Source organism: Lissotriton helveticus, chromosome 10 (genome assembly GCF_964261635.1).
Source record: "Lissotriton helveticus chromosome 10, aLisHel1.1, whole genome shotgun sequence".
In the NCBI taxonomy this organism is placed as follows: Eukaryota; Metazoa; Chordata; class Amphibia; order Caudata; family Salamandridae; genus Lissotriton; species Lissotriton helveticus.
In genome coordinates this window covers 972,213,874-972,231,161 of record NC_136071.1, presented here as the reverse complement: position 1 = coordinate 972,231,161, position 17,288 = coordinate 972,213,874, and the positions used below count along the sequence as shown (strand labels likewise).

General features: G+C 43.9%; 1 protein-coding gene across 2 annotated transcripts in view; it reads right to left on the bottom strand.

Moving 5' to 3' along the window:
• Positions 1-17,288, bottom strand: part of AKAP9 (A-kinase anchoring protein 9) — a 647,464-nt gene that overhangs the window by 90,320 nt on the left and 539,856 nt on the right. For both annotated transcript variants that reach the window (XM_078663639.1, XM_078663638.1), the window contains 2 exons: positions 14,123-14,337; positions 9,318-9,426 (listed from right to left, as the gene is read on the bottom strand). In XM_078663639.1, coding sequence (XP_078519765.1) covers positions 9,318-9,426; positions 14,123-14,337 — 324 coding nt within the window. The remainder of the gene's footprint in view (positions 1-9,317; positions 9,427-14,122; positions 14,338-17,288) is intronic.

Sequence of the window (17,288 nt, the reverse complement as noted above, 5' to 3'; positions counted from 1 at the left end):
CAGGTGCGGTAAAAAAAAAAAAAAGGCAAAGAAAGTGCCAGTCCAATACCCACTCCAGCGCTTCAAAGCATTCTAGAAACAAGCCAGTGAGGTAGCTCAAAATCTCGAGTGCGTTATGAAGTAAAGGGCATCGCATTTGTCTTTAAACCCCGTCCTTTTCAGATTGGGGGGCGTGTTTTTGACTTTCTTTCTAGGATGTAAACAACAGTCAAAAACACGCCCCCTAGTCTGAAAAGGAAGGGGCTTAGAGACAAATGGTTCTTCTTTCTATCTAAACCCCGTCCTTTTCAGACTGGGGGGCGTGTTTTTGACTGAGCACGTCACTAGGGAGAAAGAAACAAAAAAACACGCCCCTCAATCCGAAAATGACGGGGCTTAAATCGTCACTGAAACCTCTTCTCCAATGGCTGGCCAGCATTTAGGAGGCCAGCCAATGGAAAAGAGGGGCGGGGTTAACCCTCGCTACTAAGAAACATAACATCTTGTCAGCGAGACTACGCAAATGCAGCCTACACTAGCCGAGACCTAAAAAGGACACAAAGAGCAACTAATCCAGTTACAAGGCCAGCGCTATGAATTGTGAAACGAGTTGCTGACAGTGACTGACAAAACGGTGGTCATCAGTTCTACCCGGAAAGTCCCAATAAAACTATACTTATTATATGGTAATCGTTATTTTAAAACCCACAGTTGCTAAGCTTTTTGAATTTCCGTATTATGTGGATAACCTCATCAGCTGCCGCAGTTTTAAAAGGTGGATCATTCTTTGCGCCCTTTTACAAGGACACAAAGAAACGACAAAGCGAACATCACGCGGCAGGGTGTACCAGGCACAGGGAGGAAAAGGAAGGGTACATCTGATTGAGTCCTTTAGCATTCTTCGTAAGACATATGTAGGTCAAAGCAATGTTTGATTCTATGATATGTGAGCCTTAATGCGTAGCACTTTTGTCATGGACTTCAAAGAGTTTAAAGAGATGACCGTTTTTTAAAAGAATGAAACAAAAACAAACACTCTTATTAAAGATTGCAAGGCAGACAAAAAAACATTAAGATTTCAATCCTGAGAGAGTGCCTGCAACAAAATTAACGTAACAACGTCTCCTGCGTGAAGCGAACAACAAAGCCAGCATAAAATACCCTTTTCGTAATTCTCAAATGTACATTCTCTTCATTCTATATGTAGGGTGGGATGTGCGTGAGCAGCAGCTCAACAACATGCAGAGGTCTTGTGAAAAAATACCCTCTGCTAACAAAAGTATAAACAAGTTCCTGGGCTGCTTCTGAGAGGCCGCATCGCAGGGAAGAAAAGGGGTTGCCACAGCATAACTCATCAGTAGCGTCCTCCCCAGTCCCAGTACATGCATGTTATCATGCCACAAACGGAGCTTAGTATTACATGTGTCTATTCCTCAGCGTGTAACCATTAACTGAACATTCTACATCAGGAATCTATAACCCACACTCAAGCACTTACGTCACTGTTCTACGGAGTCCTTCAGGGACCAAAAGGGTCCTGCAACTCACTAGTCACTGCATCTCCCCTTTTGCTAAATAAAAAGAACAAATAATACATATATACATCACAACTCTTAAAGAAGTTGTTTTGGTGCTCGAACCAATCGCCAGGATCTTGTTATGTGAGGCTGTGGAGATACAGGAGAAGCGTCCATGACTGGCACTGGTGACAGACACTGGTACGGTTGTTGCGCTCTTGGGATTCTCAGGAGGATAAGTCTCACTTCTGACGTCTGGAGCTGGGGAATGTCGAGGCAGGTGCTTGAAATGCAAAGTACCTCATGTAATGGACTTTCCAGGACAATGAGCAGTCACCATATGTCCTTTACTAGTCACAACCCTCAATGATTCAGTTTAAAAAAGAGCAGTAGAATTGCCCGACAATAACCTGGTCTCCTCTTTTGAACACAGTGCTCCGAGCACAGTGGCATCGATCCACGTAGATCTTCATTTTGCGCTTGTGAGATTAATCAGTAGTGCGAAGTTTATCAAAGTCAAAAGATCTTTCACTGGTCCACTGTGACAATTATGTTCCTGTGGCTCTCCCAAACATGAAGGTGGTAAGGCTTTTACTCGATTTAGAATGGGGAGTTTATCTATATGCACAAAGTGAAGGCTGAAGAACTAATTTGATTTCAAGCTTTTCCAGAGCAGCGTACTGAACGGTCTTCATGAAGCTGCTCATAAATATTTCGACAACACAATTCGTCTGGGGCCAGAGAGGTGTGCTATTCTGATGCTTGACATTTAGTTGAGAAAATCTTTAAATTCTTGACTATGGAAAGGCGGGCCATTGTCAGATTTCATGATCAAAGGAACACCCCACGTCGCAAAAATACTTTCTAATCTTCTAATGAGACTGTCATGAGTAGCTGACGACAGAGCTTCCACAAGGTGAAACGGGAATATTAAACAACAATTATTAGTAGATGATGTCGATTGTCAAGGGGTCCAAAGAAATCAATTGCAATCTCAGACATGTTTAAAGGATGTGGGGTTGTTTTTTGTATGACAAGCAGTAGCACAAATGACATGCCCTTAATTCATTTTCAACTCTTTCATCAAGATGAAGGAACTACACTCAGTCCTGTTGAGCAAACTTAGTAGCAACAACTCCACGATGTCCCTCATGGGCCAGTTCAATAACTTGTGGTCTCAGATTCTCATGTATGACAATCCCCGACCCTCATCAGAGGATGCCTGCTGGGGTAACTAAAAATTCTTCCTGTACATTTTTGAATTTCTGGTATTCAAAGTCATCCTGAAGAGTATGTTTTGCCACAATTGATTTGTAATAATGTTCATTGTTAGTAAATCTCTGTCAGTGTTTGTGACAGCAATGATTTATTCCACCAATAGGTCAGCAGGGTTACTGGATCTTACGATGAAATGAGCTGCTTTGGAAGTACGGCCATGACACAGCATTGGTACACAAGAGAAGTAGTCAGCTGGGTTTTGATATTTTCTTGGACAATTTACAATCGTATAATCATATTCCTGCAGTGGCAACACCCACCTCTCAATGAAAGGAGAATCTTGGCTTTAGGATTGCTGGAAAGGGTGAGCAATGTTTGGTGTTCGGTGACAACCGTGAAATGCTTTCGGAACAGGAACACATGAAAATGTTCACAAGCCCACACCACAGCAAGGCTTTCTTTTTCGGGTTGAGAATAGGCACTTTCCGTCGATGACAAACTCTGGTTAGCATAAGCCACAATGTGTCTTGGAGCATTGGGATGTCCAGTGTGCTGGGCAAGGATGGCACCCAACCCCAGTGGGTTTGCATTAAGAATATCTTCCGTCTGCAATTTGTGAACAACATATGCCATTTCAGCGGCGTTATCAATTGCTTTCTTGATTTTCTTGAATCTTTGTTCACATTCACTTGACCATCAAAATAGAACATTTTGTTTCATTCAGTCTCTATATGGCGTACTTACAGTGGCAAAGTCACGTACATGCCTTGAACAGTAACTGGCCATACCAAGAAATGATTTCAGCCTAGTTACAAATTGTGGGGGAGAAGAGAATGACCAACCTTGTACTTTATTTGTAATCAGAGTCATTACCCCATCAGAAAAGTTATGACCGAAGAACTTGAGCTCTGTTATGAAACTCGCGCTCGCAGCATTTAAATTGAGAACTGCATTGGAAAGCATACAACATACTGAGTGGAGAAGTGTAGCTCACTGGTTAGAGCGGCAGACTCTGAAGCAGAGAACGGGCCGGGACCAGGGTTCAAGTCCCGAAGCGGCAGGGTCTTGGGCTCAATGTCCGCGGACTCGATAATTCTCGCCTCGCCGCCTACTCTAATCATGGGTCCCATGCTGCAACTCTGGGCAATAGCTTGCTTAATCTCCACAGCAGCCCCTACAACACTGGGATGCCTGGCTTCCCCTTGGGGGTGCCCAGGAGGGGCTTCTCACAGGGAGAGCCAGGAAGGGTTCCACAGTGTTATACAGCGCTGGGACGCCCCGTTGGGGCAGCTGTGCGCTTTACAAAATACACTACATACTTGTGAAAGAGCTTTACCATGTTCCTTCTGTGTGGCCCCAAAAACTAGTATGTCATCACTGAAATTGAAAGCATTTGTGACTGGCTGTGTCATGCGACGAATGACATCCTGAAAAAGTTCTGCAGCTGAATACACCCCGAAACATAGCCTTTGATATCTAAATAAACCAACATATGTTGAAAAGGTAGTACCTGCAGTTTTATTCCAGTTTGAGTTGGTTGGTGATACCCTTTGTTCAAATGAAGGCGGGAAAATAAGTTCGTTCCATTCAGCTGTGTGACCATGTCAGCAATGTGTGGACCTGGATGTCGTTCTCTTTCAATTGCCATGTTCGCTTAGCACATATCAATGCAGATGCACAAGGTTCCAGCACTATCCTTCTTTGGCACTAACACTTTCGGTGATGCCTATGTCGTTGGACCAGTGGATTGCTCAGTGTTGTCATGTTTTAATATTGACTCAATTTCTTTTTTAACAGACTCTTGTGAATGAAATGCAATTCAATTATGTAGTTGAGCAACAGGACGGATGTCATCATTTATGTTAATGTTGCACCTTCATTGTCTTGAGTCTTCCTAATCTATGAAACAAAAATGGAAACTGATTCGCTATCGCTATGAAAGGCATTGACGTTGTAGTTTAGAGAAATCAACACCATGACAACAGTAGTGCTGAAACGGAGTATGCATGCATTTGAAGGACATGAATTGGCCATTCTCCCTCAGTGTTATTTTGGGACAGTGTCCAAATAAATTCCACACTTTCACTTGTTGATCTAGCTTTGTCCAGCATTCTTCCCTGCAAGAAGCTAATCCTACAAGCGCACATCGTCCAGCGATCAACATGGACATCGCACATCCATCTTCCTCACTGTCGCTTGACAATGATGTTGACAAACTTTTAGATGAGGAATTTGATGACAATAGACGTCATTCAGTTTCTACTTGCCCCAGCTAATACTGCTGCTTGTCCTGGTGGGTGTGGTTGGAACATCTCTGGAACTTTCTGGTATCCACTTTGTTTTCTCGACATGACGCACTTCATATTTGCCTCGCTTTGCAAACCATTACAAAAGGTTTCTCTTTCCCACAGCCTTTGCATATCTGTCCAGTGGCCGGACATTTACCTTCACGTGGAAAGGAAAATCAACAACAAAAACACATTTTTTTTTCTTTGGAGATATTACTTTATGGCCTTCTACCTTGGGTTTCAGCTTACTTTTCACACTCAGTGAGGATTCATTTTAGGGTTGTTCCAGCCTCCATGTTAGCTGCTTGTCTGGCAGCTCTTTCTAGCCATGAGTACTCACTCCAAACTGAGTATCTCTTTTAGCATTCGTCATCTGAAGGAATCGGAGAGACAACCATCTGAGACGCATGACCTCTTCATCATTCAACTCGTTGAACTTGATGAGCGAATCAAAACCTTCCACAAATCATATATTGTTTCATCAGCTTTCTGCCTTTCTTGGTTGAAAACGTACCTTTCATAGTTGACATTTGGCATTGAATTGAACTTGGTGTTTAACACCTCTTTTATTTGACGGTGCGTCACGTCACTACCATTTGATACTTTCTTTATCACTTCTTTTACTCCTTCACCCGCCAAATTCTTCAGATCTTGAATGATCTTTTTGTTATTTAATTCTTCCAGTGCATCAATGAAATCATCAAAGGTTTTTGATCCAGGCAGTCAATCTATCGCCAATATCCTGCTTTTTGGCAGTGTCTAAGGATGTGGCAGCATCATAACCTGTGGCACTTTCTGCTGTCGAAAGCGGAGCCCACTCCGGCTGCGTCGGTTGCCCACTAGAACCGGCACCTTCGTTAAGCACTAGCCGTGTGCTAACATTTGGGTTGTCGCGCCCATTCTCTAGTCTAGCCGATGACAAACAAACTTTCTGTAAGGCCTTCACTTTATTTACAGGCCTTGCACTGTCTGGAGTGGCGCTTTGACTACACATACACCATCAATTGATTTTAACTTCGACTGAGGACTACGTGGCACACACCAGCAGTTTTCTGAACCATGGCAAACTCTCCGGGAGAGTACTATCACTTCTTCGGGTTGCGGGGTTTACGTAATCCCCTATCTAGTCGCCAGCTGTAGTATCCTCCCCAGCAAGAGTACATGCACATTATCACACCACACACTGAGCTTGGTATTACATGTCTTTATTCCTCAGCATGTAACCGCTGACCATCCTACATCATGAATTATATCACCCACACCCAAGCACTTACGTCACTGTTCTAAGGAGTCAGTCAGGCACAAAAAGGGTCCCGTCATTTCTAACTCACAACATACTACATCATCTACTTCACATCACAGTGGAGTAGTGTGGCTCACTGGTTAGAGGCGGCAGACCCGAGAGCAGAAGTCGGCCCGGGACCAGGGTTCGATTCCCGACGCGGCAGGGTCGTGGACCTTGGTCAGCGGACTCGATAATTCTCGCTTCGGTGCTTACTCTAATCAAGGATCACACTCGGCAACTCTGGGCATTAGCTTGCCTAATCTCCACAACGGCCCCACCAATTCCGGGGATGCCTGGCTCCACCTTGGGGACTCCCAGCAGGGACCATCCCACAGGGAAAGCCAGGACGGGTTCCCCAGAGTTATACAGCGCCGGGACGCCCCGTTGCTGGGGCAGCTGTGCGCTTTACAAGTATACTACATTTACATTTATATTTACATCCACTGAGTCGTCCCGGACTATTGCTCATGCAGTCAGCAAAAAGGTATCAGGTGAAGACCCGGTACCCATCTGACATTGTCCAGGAAGTCCTTAGTTGCCTCCTCCTGAATAAACAGCAAATCTTTGCCTTATTAGGTTATGTTGCGTCTCGCCAGGCCCTATATCGCAGATTAGGCTGCACTAGCCTGACATGGTGCTCCTTTAACTGGGTGGTTCCCCGCAGACCAGGCCAGTGCACAATATTACAATGGAAGCGCTGCCACAAAGCAGTCACAAATTTGTGCCTGCTAGTAAAAGAAGAACTGCTCATTTCAAGCAGGCTATCTGACTTTCACTGTGCAGGCGGTTCCAGGCCATTTAGATGGAAAGGAAAGCAGAGGCTGCAGGCGGCTACAGAGTGACTTCATGTGAGTGCAGCATGATGTCTGGGGCGTCTATTTATCAGACACGACAGGGGCACACATGAAAAATGTTTTGAGAAAATTGGAAATAAATGTCAAAAGACCTGATTAAGTAGTGTGGTTGAAATTTTATTGAAAGGACACTTGACAAGGACAAATTGGAACGCATCTCGGGGAAGAATCTCCACTATTGCTTGCTTTAATGGATCATAGATATAGTGATTGGGTGTGCTCTGGTGTACTGTGATTGATCATTGTTCTAGACTGTGCAGGCCTAGAGATAGAAATACCCTGGTGGGTGGGTATTATAACATCATTTGAGCACCTTTTACGAGTACGATTGAAAATCAACATCTAGACTTAATATGTCAAGAGATGTGCAGACCAATTAGCAAACCCACATCATTTCTTTGGATGTGATGTGATATATTCTCAGCTGGTGCGATAGGTAAGGACGCAGTGCAGTGTAAACAATTCAGGTGTAGAATCAGCATATGTCAAGACAACGCAACCCACCCACCCTCTCCCCTTCGCGCTCCTCGTCGATGAGCAGACTCTGTCAGATGCATTCGAAGAAGAGGAGGCTCTCAGTTCATGGAATTCACATGGTTGCACGCAACTCTTGCTTGGTTACTGGTGAGCATCTGAGGCAACAGTGGAGCTCACTGTGAACACGACCTTTGAATTCCAGCACACAAAGACCGGCGTATTAATTAGACAAGGGTCAGTCTGTGGCAGCACAAGGTTGGGAGCAGCTGACTCAAAAGCTTGGAATAACAAGCCGATGCACTAAGTAAACAAACACTTATCAACACAAGCTCTCTTTGCTGTTTCTATGGATACGGTCGAGCAGCCCAAGAGAGGGAGCAAACCACTCTGCCGCCGTGACATGTCCCCGCCATTCCCCGTGTGCAGTCAATGATGGACGGGGCTATGTGAAGAGGAAAGTGGGAGGAACAGTAGAGGAGGGAGCAGCAATCAGATGTGGCGTAACTGCCAGAGGGTTGGACCTTGAAGCTGGGGAACCAGGCTCGAGTCTCGGCGTTGGCCCTGGCTGTAAATTGAATGTGCCCGTCTCTAATGCAACTAGTGGCCACGTAAAGTGCTCTGAAACCTTTGGGCCCAATTTACACTAATATAAGACTGCAAAATAATAAAACATAAAACTCAAAATAAGCAGTGTTGGGTGAGGGGGAAATAGCAGGGGTGGCATGGAGAAATCAAGTAGGAGCAAGCTGAAACACCGAACAATGGTGCAAAAGAAAACATTTTAAGAAGCAGTGTTGTGGGGTACCAGCATGGGGAGATTAAGTGGCAACAAAGCTTAACAAACACGGAAGACGGACAAACAGCACAGCGAATGAATCCGCGTTTTATGAAGCCCGTGCATAAAGTAACCAGAACCCTTAACGGGAGCAGAGGCAGGTCAACAAAAAAATAGTGCACTCTAAGTTTCCTAACTAACCTGACGAGGTAGAGCACATATAACAGAGGCAGTCCTCATGGGAGGATACAAAAGTCCAAAAGGTGGGACTACTAAGCCTATTCACCAATAAAACACCAGCATTTTCAAAGAACAGTAAGAGGAGCCAATTGAAAAGATCGGCGGTGCTTAAAGCCCCATATTCTAGGAAGAACATGCTGTGAACAGGCGCATGTGCTGTCTAGGCAAGACCTAAAAATCACCATGATTTCCAGTCTATGCCATTCATTCTTAATTGCTCACAGGGCAATCACCTTCCGGAATAGGGTCTTGGGAATCAAGTTAGGGAATATAAAGATGAGCTTGTCCCCTACTAAAACTTGTTCTCTATTTATGATGGCTCGTATACATACACAATGCCGGAGATTCAAATCAAATAGATAGCCACCTGCATTCCAGCGCCAGGGGCCACCACAGAAGCACTCAGAGTTTTTCCCTGCCTAGAGAGACAGCACCTATCCACTGTTGCAATGTCTTGCCACATCTTTGATGGAAAAACATTTCTTAAACATTCCCACTTCAAACTCAGTGTAAGAAAATTTGCATTATAAAGTTCATTGCAAATGTCCTGCATGACTGTGTTTACCATCATTCTGACAAAAAAACGCCTTAAGATAAATCTATATCTGTACATTAATAGTGCCAGACTCTAGCATATGGTCTCTAATGCAGTTTAACAGTACAGAAAGGTATCCACATCCTTACCTCTCCAAGGGATGGGAATTCAGGTAGCCGCTGTAACTGAGAGAGAACATCTTGAATGCTGTTCTGCGTCCAAACAAAGTCTTCATCATCAGTAGATTCGAACTGTATCCTTGAACAAAAATAAAAAGTACATTTACTGCCAATGAATCTAATAACAGTGCAGAGCACACATTTTCAAATCTATTCATTCTTCTAACGATTTGCACAAAACGAAAATGTGAGTTTTACACATGAGAAATAAGCAACTCTGAAAATAGGCATGGGCACAGATTTAAGTGTTTTCGTCATGGCTTAGAGAACCAACTTGAGGCTGAACATATGTATGAACTACTGTTTTTTCTTGCCGGATAGAAGCATTACCTTTATTTACTGATGAAGTTGTCCAAATAGCAAAACAGTACCCTGTAAGATGTCAAGATCACTCTATATATGGATCAAATGTCAATTCAATAAACATGCGGTACAAAAGGGGGTGGTGATGGACGGAGCATCTGAACCAATCAAACACTCACACCCAGTCAAAAGATCTGGGTTTGACCCATCACCGTTCTTTAGCCCACTCTGCCACCCCAGTTCAGACATGGCTATATGCAAATCAGTCTGACCCTGTGCCTCATGGGAACAGTCCAGCCCGAACTGCCAAGCCATGCCTTCCCTGGACCGGAAACAAGCCTCCGAGGACAGGTTTCTGGCATTACAGCCGTCTTCAGCCCGGCTTGCTTGAATCCAGTGGCAAAGTGAGCAAGGGATTCACGTCTGAGCATACCCTGCCACACTTATGGCGGCCTTTTGTACCGCTTTGGCCGCCATAAGTGTGGCAGGGTATGCTCAGACGTGAGTCCCTTGCTCACTTTGCCACTGGATTCAAGCAAGCCGGGCTGAAGACGGCTGGAATGCCAGAAACCGGTCCTCGGAAGCTTGTTTCCGGTCCAGGGAAGGCATGGCTTGGCAGTTCGGGCTGGACTGTTCCCATGAGGCACAGGGTCAGACTGATTTGGATATAGCCATGTCTGAACTGGGGTGGCAGAGTGGGCTAAAGAACGGTGATGGATCAAACCCAGATCTTTTGACTGGGTGTGAGTGTTTGATTGGTTCAGATGCTCCGTCGATCACCACCCCGTTTTGTACCGCTTTGGCCGCCATAAGTGTGGCAGGGTATGCTCAGACGTGAGTCCCTTGCTCACTTTGCCACTAGAGTCAAGTAAGCCGGGCTGAAGACGGCTGGAATGCCAGAAACCGGTCCTCGGAAGCTTGTTTCCGGTCCAGGGAAGGCATGGCTTGGCAGTTCGGGCTGGACTGTTCCCATGAGGCACAGGGTCAGACTAATTTGCCTATAGCCATGTCTGAACTGGGGTGGCAGAGTGGGATAGAGAACGGTGATGGATCAAACCCAGATCTTTTGACTGGGTGTGAGTGTTTGATTGGTTCAGATGCTCCGTCCATCACCACCCCCTTTTGTACCGCTTTGGCCGCCATAAGTGTGGCAGGGTATGCTCAGACGTGAGTCCCTTGCTCACTTTGCCACTGGATTCAAGCAAGCCGGGCTGAAGACGGCTGGAATGCCAGAAACCGGTCCTCGGAAGCTTGTTTCCAGTCCAGGGAAGGCATGGCTTGGCAGTTCGGGCTGGACTGTTCCCATGAGGCACAGGGTCAGACTGATTTGCATATAGCCATTTCTGAATTGGGGTGGCAGAGTGGGCTAAAGAACGGTGATGGATCAAACCCAGATCTTTTGACTGGGTGTGAGTGTTTGATTGGTTCAGATGCTCCGTCCATCACCACCCCCTTTCGTACCGCTTTGGCCGCAATAAGTGTGGCAGGGTATGATCAGACGTGAGGCTCTTGCTCACTTTGCCACTGGATTCAAGCAAGCCGGGCTGAAGACGGCTGGAATGCCAGAAACCGGTCCTCGGAAGCTTGTTTCCGGTCCAGGGAAGGCATGGCTTGGCAGTTCGGGCTGGACTGTTCCCATGAGGCACAAGGTCAGACTGATTTGCATATAGCCATGTCTGAACTGGGGTGGCAGAGTGGGCTAAAGAACGGTGATGGATCAAACCCAGATCTTTTGACTGGGTGTGAGTGTTTGATTGGTTCAGATGCTCCGTCCATCACCACCCCCTTTTGTACCTAATTCAATAAACATGGCATTACGCACAAACATCTAAGGCACCAATAGCTCAGAAGAGAATTCGAGCAACATAACAAAATGCGCATTTTCCACAGGTTCAATTTGTTTAATATACAGATGAAAATTCAGCAGAGTAAAACACAGGTCACAATGTTCTAAGGAAGCGGTTAATCATTTTCATGAAAACGCATCTTTACAGAAATATGATGCACATTCTATGACCACTACTTCCCCAAAAGCTGGAAAGTCGCGTCAATTCTCCCTCTCTTAAAAAAATAATTTGGACGCGGACAGTCCAAATAACTATAGGCCAATATCTTGACTCCCCTTTCTGGCCAAATTGATAGATAAAGTCATAAACACCGAGCTCTGTCTTTACATCCAGGATCACGATCTACTGGATTCCTCTCAGTTTGGCTTCAGAGGCCAACATAGCACTGAGACAGCTTTGATCACAGCCGCAGAATATGTCAGAGCAACTTTAGACAAAGGAGGGAACGCTGCCCTAATTTTACTTGATCTTTCGGTAGCGTTCGATACTGTCAACCATCAACTCCTGACCAACCGGTTGTTGTTCGAGATAGGTGTTGGAGGTACTGCTCTTAGTCTCCTCACCTCTTTCCTCTCTGACAGAACGCAGTATGTGGAATGTAACAGCCACAGAACTACCGCTTTCACCCTTCCCTGTGGTGTCCCACAGGGGTCTTCACTGAGTCCCACTTTCTTTAATCTGTACGTTACACCTCTGGCCTTACTGATCAAAGGCCTAGGCTTCTCGGTTGTCTCCTACGCTGACGACACCCAGATTGTGGTGTCAGTCGCAGAGAATGCTGACAACACAGCTAACTGTTTCCACAACTGTATGCTGCAGATAGGGAAATGGATGTCTACCAACTGCTTGAAACTGAACTCAGATACAACGGAGGTGCTACTATTTGGCAACAACCCATCGTTTTGGGGCCCCAGTTGGTGGTCTCAGGAAATGGGTCCGCTCCCTACTCCCATGCCAAAGGTGAAACATTTGGGAATTTAGTTTGATGAAAAACTTTCCTTTGTGGGAAATGCAATGCTATCACGTCATCTTGTTTTTTCATTTTTAAATCTCCCAGGAAGATCTTCCCTTGCATCCCGCTGGACCTGTGGAAAGAAGCGGTCACCACTCTAGTCTTCGCTAAAATACACTATTGAAACGGGCTCTTCCTGACGGCCCACAAGAAAGCCTTAGACAAACTACAATTGGTCCCGAACGCGGCTGCCAGGCTGCTGTTAGGGATTACAAATCATCAGTCAGTATCCAAGTCTCTCCCATCACATCACTGGCTCCCGTTAAGAAAAGGGTTATGTTCAAATCCTTGTGCTTAGCCTTTAAAGACCTTCACTCCGAGGGACCAGTCTCTATTAGGTAACTCTTCCATCGCTACATCCCGGCCAGAAACCTAAGATCGGCCTCTCAGGTTATTCTGGTTGTCCCCAAGTTTAGGAGGGCTACCTGGGGAGGAAAGTTTTGCAGTCACGACTGCTAATCTCTGGAATATATGCCACTTACCGTCAAACCTCAAACAAGCTGCTCACCTTTCGCAAAGACCTCAAAACCTGGCTTTTTAAAAATTAGTTCAAATATGTTCCTTCATTTCTCGGGAGCCTTGCTGCTGTCTGGGGTTTTGCTACCCTTCTTCTCTTCCCCCCTGGAGTTTAAACGTCTAGAGACCCGCAGGTATGAGTGCTCTTTAGAAATCCTATTTTCATTTAATTTAATTTCACCATGACCCAGGAGTGGGAACAGAGGCCAATGAGATCTTGACTGGAAGCAACTGAACACACACAATATATCTCTGTGCAGTCTGACAGTACACTAAGGGTGTGTAGGGGAGCATGGAAGGGATGTCTAGATTTACATGGAACAATTCCAGAACGGTCTGGCATGATGATGACTGCCACAGCTTATTTGCATGTCAGTGTGCTTGGCGTTACATGATTAGTACAAAATAGAAGCAAACAGGGAGGTGTGTGAAGGATGCTAGGGAGGCAGTGTCCGGTGGGACATACCCGTTCTATAGATGCACTGAACTGGAAAAGAACGTCCACTTTCAAAGAGTCTATGGTTTTACAAATTAATATATTGGACATTCATCTAGTCCTCACCAAATGCAAACAGAAGATATATCTAGCCTTGTGTGACAAATAGCACACAAACACATTTTATTCCACAGAAATCAGACTGAAGGAATAGTGTTTCCCAACAGACATAAAATCAGACTCAAGGTAAAATAATTAGAGTGTAGATATACGTCATGTGGCTTTTAATCAGCTGGTCAAGTATAGTGGAGTGGAAAAGAGAATGAAAAAACACGTGCGCAAGCTATCCACACTAGCCTGACTAGCCACATATATGCTAAAGATTTGTGTGTTTGAGAGTGACTTACAAGCAGACACTATGAATATATATTGGTGATGAAAATAGACAATTTGCATCAGGTGTGTACTCTGTGCACATTGTGCTCATAAACCATGGAAATTATACAAAATGAAAAAGTTTAGACTGATATATTTAATGCTCCTGAGAATTCTGCATTTTGTGCACTAACATTCACATCTCTGTCAATTTCATTAAAAAAAGTATGTTTAATGGCAAACCCTATGAAAGTATGAGCAACATTTAACATCTTTTACAATGTACCTTTTGGCAGCCTTGCTTGCAAGCTGCTTTAATTTTGAGGAGACTTGTTGCAATCTATGCTTGATATTTTCAACAGCTACATCACTGCCAGAAATCACGTCTCCGCCATTCATTTCCATTTGCGTGGAAAATCCAGATTCCTTGCTCTCTGATGCTTCTTCTTTCTGCTGGAGAATCCAACTTTTTGTTCTGTCACTGGAGGTGTCCCACTCAGTCTGATCATATGGGAAAATAAAAGAAAAATGTGACTACTTGTAATACTACACTACCACCCTGTCAAACTGTGGATAATGGAGAAACTAACGACAATAATACAATCAAACTAGAATCCTCCCTCTTGCATGAAATTAAGTAAAGGTCTCTAGAAGTGATTTTGGACGCCAACCTTTCCCTCAAGAGAATCAAATCACAAGAAGTGCCCTTTAAAGAACAGAAACACCCAGACACTCTTGCTACACCTTGACTATCAGCAGAAACTGCACACCACTGACACCCTCATTATCAGTAGCCTATGCAAATGTACTGTTACCTGAGGGTAATTTTACATCAAAAATGCAAAAGATCCAAAGAGAGGCTGCAAGACTGATTCTAAATCTTCACCCGTGGAATCTTATCACACCTATGCTCCAAGCACTTCACTGGCTCCTTGGAACCAGATGCGCCACCTTCAAAGTAATCTGCATCTTCCAAAGGTCCTCCACGGAAAAGGCCACTTATTCTTTAAAGTTCCAAAGATATTCCTAGAACTGCACGCCCTGTTCTAAACTAGCAGATAGAAGAAGCACATAAGTAGAACATTGATCTGTGCAAAAGTTGCAAATAAATGGAACACTGAGAATATACAATAAACAGACCACAGCGACTCAAATGCAGGAAAAAAATAAAGACTGTGGCTCTTCTTTTACCAGTGATGCAGAATAACAAACAAATGAACACACTACTTTGCCCACAAGAAATTATGAAAATACGACGACCTAAAACAATTATCACAGAAGAACCAGAACTTAGCAAGATGAAGGACACCAACGCACTTCTCATATAAGTCACAATGCATTCTTATAACCAAGTACCATCTACTGTGTAATGTGTTACCCTTTCGTTAATGTGCTGTGGTGGATTATCACCAATACAGAAATGTGATTAAATACATGTACTACCTGCACCACCAGTAGCCTCTACACCCGCCTTTCAGACACTGGGCGATAGGAGAGTTCTCATACTCCAACATCTACTCTATCAAGGTGCAGATAGAACACCACCAATTATGGTGTTGTATCTGAAAGTCAATCTACAGTGACTGATCAACTATCTTGCCTGGTGGCACTACTTTTGTGAAAGTCTGTCATGCAGGATGTAGAAGACTTTCATGAAATGGTTAAGTACAAGTGTCCACAAGTAGGTGCAGGATTCACACCCCACCTCCCACCACCAAAACATATTAATGAGACTAAATGTGTGGACAATGACAACATACCCTCCTCTATGGGAGAAGCTTTTAGAATGCCCACATTCAGTGATTGAAATTTCAGCATCCGGAACTACTGGCAGATTATTCACCCAATAGGATTCATCCCATGGAGGCTAGTGAAGCTTTAGTAAGAAAATCGCCACTGCTTTGGTAGAGAGTGCTAAATACAGCATACTTTGGCTTTGCTGTCCGCAATGTGGCAAAGGATCTGACTTGCTCTATTTATGTGATTCATAAACCCAGCACTGACAAAAAATTGCTTTTTAAAAATTAAATCAGAAACCAAAGGAAAAACTAACGACCTATGGAGAAGATTAAGCGCAAAGGAGAACCTGTTTTTGAAGTCAGAATCTTGATTTGTGTTTTGCTCAGATACTGGTATCTGGTGATGAGCCGTAATTTGGGGAGTGATCATCTCAGATGCTTACGAGTTTCACCCTTAAGTACACCTTGACGCATAGCATAGGTTAGGATTACTGCAGTAATGCTTGAAAAAAGCGCAAACGGAATGCAAAGAACATTTTTCTTTAAAATTGAAGAACTGAGTTTCCTATCTTAGCATTCAATCTACAGCCATTTTGATGAAACATAGTCGAATTTTTTCAACTTAGACAAGATGCAAACAGCACCAATATCACAAATAACTGGTGTTCTCCAAATGCAAAATATTAAAAAAAAACATACAGCACCCTTTTCTGAGTGTATGCTGTTTTCAAAGCTTCCAGTTTTGATACAGATGGCAACTGAGGCAACAGCAGTTAAAAAGATGTTTACAGGATAACCAGGATTAAAAGGAAATAAGAGCACCTCTTGATGACAATGTCAATCTTGGTTACTCTGAAAAGTGTAAGTGTACTAAGCGCACTCAGATTCTATTAAATATTTTGTTATTGCGATATGTGTGCAATGTTGTGATTGATGCCTACTGAGCATATAAATTCATAAGTAAAAGAGGCCGAGCCCCACCAGGGCGACTAGGACAACAACATGCACCAACTTATTGGTAATATTAGCATTCACAAATTAAATTCATTTTCTCATTCAAAGAAATTTTATCTTTTTACTTTGTATCAAGATTCATCAAAAGATATTGAATGGTGGCCATCTTTTCAAACTTTTCGTGCGAGTTTCTGAAAGCGTCGTATCGAGAAGGATTATCAGTGTGAATACTATGAAAATAGGTAAGGCATGAACGTACTCTAGAGAGGCACGAGTATTTTCTCAGATTTGAGTATCTTTGCGGATCTAGTTATGACGATAGGTTTTATTTTTGTAGAGCGTCCTCATATTCCCTTCTGGTGATTTCGTGAGGAACCTTTGGACAAGATCATAGGTGAGAGATGAGGCATGTGTTTACTTTAAAGACATTAACTTGGGAGTTTGTGGTATTTATGTTGACTCTGATAATTTTCCAGCGACATCGTAATTGAGGAACCATTGGCTGTTTTACCCTGATAAGAATTCTATACTGCGACATTAAGGTAAATTGTCCAGAAAATATAGTGGTTATGAGTTGAAGTAAAAGATGAATGAACCCAGTGTTTACGGCTAATATTTTGGTTACTTTGCAGTTGTTGCATTTAGGAAAACATAAGGATTTCAAGTAAGTCATGGCATGAGATAGTGTGTTACATAGGTGTTGGTGATTGGGTCACGACACGAATTAGTTGGAGTAGGTTATAAGTGAGTTATGTAAGA